Source organism: Triticum aestivum, chromosome 4B (assembly GCF_018294505.1).
Source record: "Triticum aestivum cultivar Chinese Spring chromosome 4B, IWGSC CS RefSeq v2.1, whole genome shotgun sequence".
Taxonomy (NCBI): domain Eukaryota; kingdom Viridiplantae; phylum Streptophyta; class Magnoliopsida; order Poales; family Poaceae; genus Triticum; species Triticum aestivum.
Window position 1 is genome coordinate 459,497,665 of NC_057804.1, and position 4,798 is coordinate 459,502,462.

The window sequence follows — 4,798 nt, forward strand, 5'->3', positions numbered from 1 at the left end:
TCCGGTGCAAGGGAAAAATGCTATTGGGGCCACATTGTCAGGCGAAAAGTCAAGACACCCGCCCAGATTCGCCTCCGACCCCTCCAGCGCTCGACCGCCACCCCGCGCCACCCTACAGATCCCGGCGCCGTCCACCGCCCACCGCAGATAGATAGATCATTTTCCGCCGGGAAAAAGAAGAGGTTTCGCCGAGGCAGCCTCTCCGCCACCATCCGGGCAACTTTTCCGGCGTTCCGGCCGCACAGGGCCTGTACACCGGCGGGTTTGCGCCCACCTTGCACGCAAGGTGTTCGGTGATTTGCCCGGCCCGGCGATGGACTCCGAAGATGAGGAGGCGCTCGCGACGTTGCTGGAGGAGGAAGCCGAAGCCGACGTCCAGGAGCAGGAGCATCTCATGGTGCTCGCCACCCTCTTCGGCCTGCTCGCGAGCAGTGAAAAGCCGCGGCGAGGTGGCTCGGCGCCTGGACGGGTGAAAGCAAAGAACCGGCCGTTGAACTATTTGATTTATGTGATGAAACACGCCGAACCATGCCAAACTATGTGACGAACTAATTGATTTCTATTTCTATGCGAAAATTCACGCCGAAACACAATTAAACCAAAAACTGGGTCGAAATCGGCGTCTGGGGGCGACGGCTGGTGCCCAACCGTCCCAGCGCCGAGTATACCGCCGGCTCACCCCAGGCCGCTTTTTTTCGGCGCCCGGGGGGGCCGAACGGCTGGAGATGCTCTTACCAGCCGGTCTGTGTATAAGAATCAGGCCCAGCCAACAAGAGATCATACTACCCGTTTGACACGAACGGAGAGACAGTTGTGCAGAAATTTTGCACGATACAGGAGCATCTGATTCCTACAGAGGGTCGCCGACCATTTACCACTCAAATGTGGATCTGGTCCCTTACCATTGGATCTGGCAAAACTAGGATTCAGCAGCACCTAACGTTTGAGTTTGGGCTACCATGTCCATGTGTTTACCTACTCTTCTTCTGTAACCAGACCTGCTCGACAAGTGGCAAGTAGGGTACAAAGGCAACCTCTATATAAGATCCAACTCTGCCGGTCAGCGTCTGCCAGCCGGTTGCTTGAACTTCCACCATCTGGTCATCAGCTTCTAGCAAGCTAGGCACAAGGACGGAAGCGATGGCGCCTTGTGAGGAAGAGGAAGTGCCTCGTTCCGGCCCGGCACTCATCGTGGGCGCCACCGGCTACATTGGTCGTTTCGTGGCGGAGGCCTGCCTCGACAGCGGGCGCAGGACCTTCATCCTCGTCCGCCCCGGCAACGCCTGCCCCGCGCGCGCGGCCTCCGTCGACGCGCTCCTACGCAAAGGCGCCTTGGTCGTCGAGGTATTATCATGCAGACACGAGACACCCATATACTGTATGTAGTACAGATGTTCAAGTATGCGCCCTCTGAAATGCCAGGGACGCGTCGATGGGAAAGACGGCAGGAGGTCCGTGGAGACGGCGCTCCGCGCGCACGGCATCCAGGTGGTGATCTCGGTGATGGGCGGCGCCAACATCCTCGACCAGCTCGGCCTCATCAAAGCCATCCAAGCCGCCGGCACCGTCAAGGTACGCACGCACGCGCCCACACTTGCAAGTTTGTGTGTCCACTGCACTGTGACGTGCACGTAACCACGTACACACCCGCATGCATGCATAATGGACTTTGTATGCGCGGTGCGCACAACAGAGGTTTCTGCCGTCGGAGTTCGGGCACGACGTGGACAGGGCGCGCCCGGTGGGGGCCGGGGTGGGGTTCTACGAGGAGAAACGGCGTGTCCGGCGGGCGGCGGAGGCGGCCGCCGTGCCCTACACCTACATCTGCTGCAACTCCATCGCCGGCTGGCCATACTTCGACAACATGCACCCGTCCGAGGTGCGCCCGCCGCTCGACCGCTTCCAGATCTACGGCGATGGCACCGTCAGAGGTATACCCATGCCTTACCTTTCTCTTTGTTCCTTTACCGTGACTCAGCGATTCTGTCTACACAGCCTTCTTCGTGGCTGGAACTGACATTGGCAAGTTCACGGTCAAGGCCGCGTACGACGCCCGGAGCATCAACAAGGTCGTCCACTTCCGCCCCGCATGCAATCTCCTCAGCACCAACGAGATGGCCTGCCTCTGGGAGAGCAAGATCGGCCGCACACTGCCGCGCGTCACGCTTAGCGAGGAGCACTTGCTCGCCATGGCTGCAGGTACCTACTCATGCAGCTTGAGATTCAACGTAATTTTGGCTTGAAAATCTGATTCATCTTATGCATTGCAGAAGACATCATCCCGGAGAGCATAGTCGCTTCGCTGACGCACGACATATTTATAAACGGCTGCCAGACCAACTTCGGCATCGACGGGTCGAGAGACGTTGAAGTATCAACCCTTTACCCTGACATTCCCTTCAGGACAATTGACGAATGCTTCGATGACTACGCTCATGGCCTCCACCTGGAAGAAGAAGCTGAAGAGAGCAAGAAAAGTAACGCGCCGATGGTGGAGAGATTGGCAGTTTATCCTACGTGTGCTTAGATCAGATCGACATGAGTGCAACCCCGCAACGTTTGTCTCGCTTTGTTTTTCTAGTTTGAGGCCTGTTTGGATTATCGTTTTCCTTATAAATATACCAGTAAAAAATATACGTCTCCTCCCGCCGTTTTGTTTCCAGCCGAAATTTGCTCTTGGCCGGTAAAGGATGTACAACGGTTGATAACAGCGTCTTATCTTACACTTGCCACGATAATCTAAAGATGGTAATAAAGCATGACGTACAATAGGTTATTTATTACTCTTATATCTTATACTATCCCTAAATATGTAATGAGAGATTTGTTGCTCGGTCTCGAAACAGGCTTTCGCCCCGCTTTATAAATAAAGCAACAACCGGACAAGTACACAGCGAAAAGATACAAGATGGTGAGGTAACCCTCTTAAAAAGCCGATTATGAGATAATCAGCACACACAGAACACACGCGACCACTGCCAGCAAAGAGCACTGGGAGAACTAGACACACCCCACACTACGACCTAGCAGACCTTAGCTCCACGGCAATGCCCCCAAGAGGAAACACGGCGCAGAGTGTCGCCGTTACCGAGTCCACACCGAACAAAGGTCTTCACCCGGAGCCCTCACATGGAGAGAAGAACCACAACGACGTCTTCAAAAAGAGCACGACACCCACGTCGTCGTCGGCCTCAAGGAACAGAGCTTTCGCTCGGCAACTCACACGTGCCACCTCGAGGTCGCCAGGAGTAACGCGAAAGTGCTAGAATCCTATATCCAGATCGGGACGCCGCCCCTCCGAGCGAGAGGGTACATCCGAGCTACCAGCCGCTGCACCTCTCGTTGCCCACACAACCCCAGAGGAGAGCCACCACCATCACAATGATGTCCGCCGGAGAGCAACCATGCGAACCGCCATCCGGAGCCGCCGCCCCGGCATCCGTGGTGCTAGATAGCACATGATCATTATCATCCCATGCCTTTGATCTCCATATCCAAAGCACCAGCATGATCTCCATCATCACCAGCATGACACCATGATCTCCATCATCATGTCATCACATGGTCGTCTCGCCAACTATTGCTTCTACAATTATTGCTAACGCATAACAATAAAATAAGACAATTACATGGCGATTAATAAATAAAGACAACCCTATGGATCCTCTCGGTTGCCGAACTCATCGACATGCAAGTCATGAACCTATTACAAACATGATCATCTCATACATCAACATATATCACATCATGTTTTTTGCCATACCACATCACAACATGCCCTGCAAAAACTGTTGGGGAACGTAGCAGGCAATTTCAAAAAAAATCCTACACTCACGGAAGCTCTATCTAGGAGATGCATAGCAACGAGAAGGGGAGAGTGTGTCTAGGTACCCTCGTAGACCGAAAGCGGAAGTGTTTGACAACGCGGTTGATGTAGTCGAACTTCTTCTCGTTCTGACAGATCAAGCACCGAACGTATGACACCTCCGAGTTCTGCACACGTTCAGCTCGATGACGTTCCTCGAACTCTTGATCCAGTAGAGTGTTGAGGAAGTAGATGAGGTCCTCAGCACGACGGCATGGTGACGGTGATGGTGAAGTTATCCGCGCAGGGCTTCGCCTAAGCACTACGAGAATATGGCCGGAGGCGTAAACTATGGAGGGGTGCGCCGCACATGGCTAACAATTGTTGGTGTGTGTTCTAGGCGCCCCCTCCCCATGTATATATAGGTGGGAGGGGGAGGGGAGCAGCCTTGGGGCCCTAGTCCAATCCCCCTCTTTCCTTTTACCAAAAGAGGGAAAAAGGGAAGGGAGGAAGGAAAGGGGGGCCGAACCCCCCCTTCTCCTATTCGGCCTCCTGCCTTAAGGGGGGCGCGCCACCCCTTGTGGGCTAGTGTGCTCCCCTTCTATGGCACATAAGGCCCATTATTCCCCCGGGGGGGTTCCGGTAACCCCCCGATAGTCCGATAAATATCCGATACTACCCGGAACATTTCCGGTGTCTGAATACTATCATCCTATATATCATTCTTTACCTCTCGACCATTTCAAGACTCCTCGTCATGTCCGTGATCTCATCCGGGACTACGAACACCATTCGATCACCAAATCACATAACTCATATAATACAAAATCGTCATCGAACGTTAAGCGTGCGGACCCTACGAGTTCGAGAACTATGTAGACATGACCGAGACACCTCTCCGGTCAATAACCAATAGCGAAACCTGGATGCTCATATTGGCTACCACATATTCTACGAAGATCTTTATCGGTCGAACCGTTATGACAACATACG

The 4,798-nt window shown here is 53.9% G+C and overlaps 1 protein-coding gene across 2 annotated transcripts; it reads left to right on the plus strand.

Annotated features, from left to right (window-relative positions):
* The first annotated feature begins 817 nt into the window (after window positions 1-817).
* On the plus strand, window positions 818-2,662 carry LOC123094982 (leucoanthocyanidin reductase-like). Of its 2 annotated transcripts, none has more exons than XM_044516829.1 (5): window positions 818-1,344; window positions 1,423-1,572; window positions 1,694-1,931; window positions 1,996-2,199; window positions 2,274-2,662. In XM_044516829.1, the coding sequence occupies exons 1-5, from the start codon at window positions 1,141-1,143 to the stop codon at window positions 2,525-2,527; spliced, it is 1,050 nt and encodes a 349-aa protein (XP_044372764.1). In that variant the 5' UTR covers window positions 818-1,140; the 3' UTR covers window positions 2,528-2,662. The 2 variants fall into 2 exon arrangements, with proteins under 2 accessions (XP_044372764.1, XP_044372763.1); XM_044516828.1 differs by having other exon boundaries at window positions 867-1,344; window positions 2,271-2,662.
* The last annotated feature ends 2,136 nt before the right edge of the window (window positions 2,663-4,798 follow it).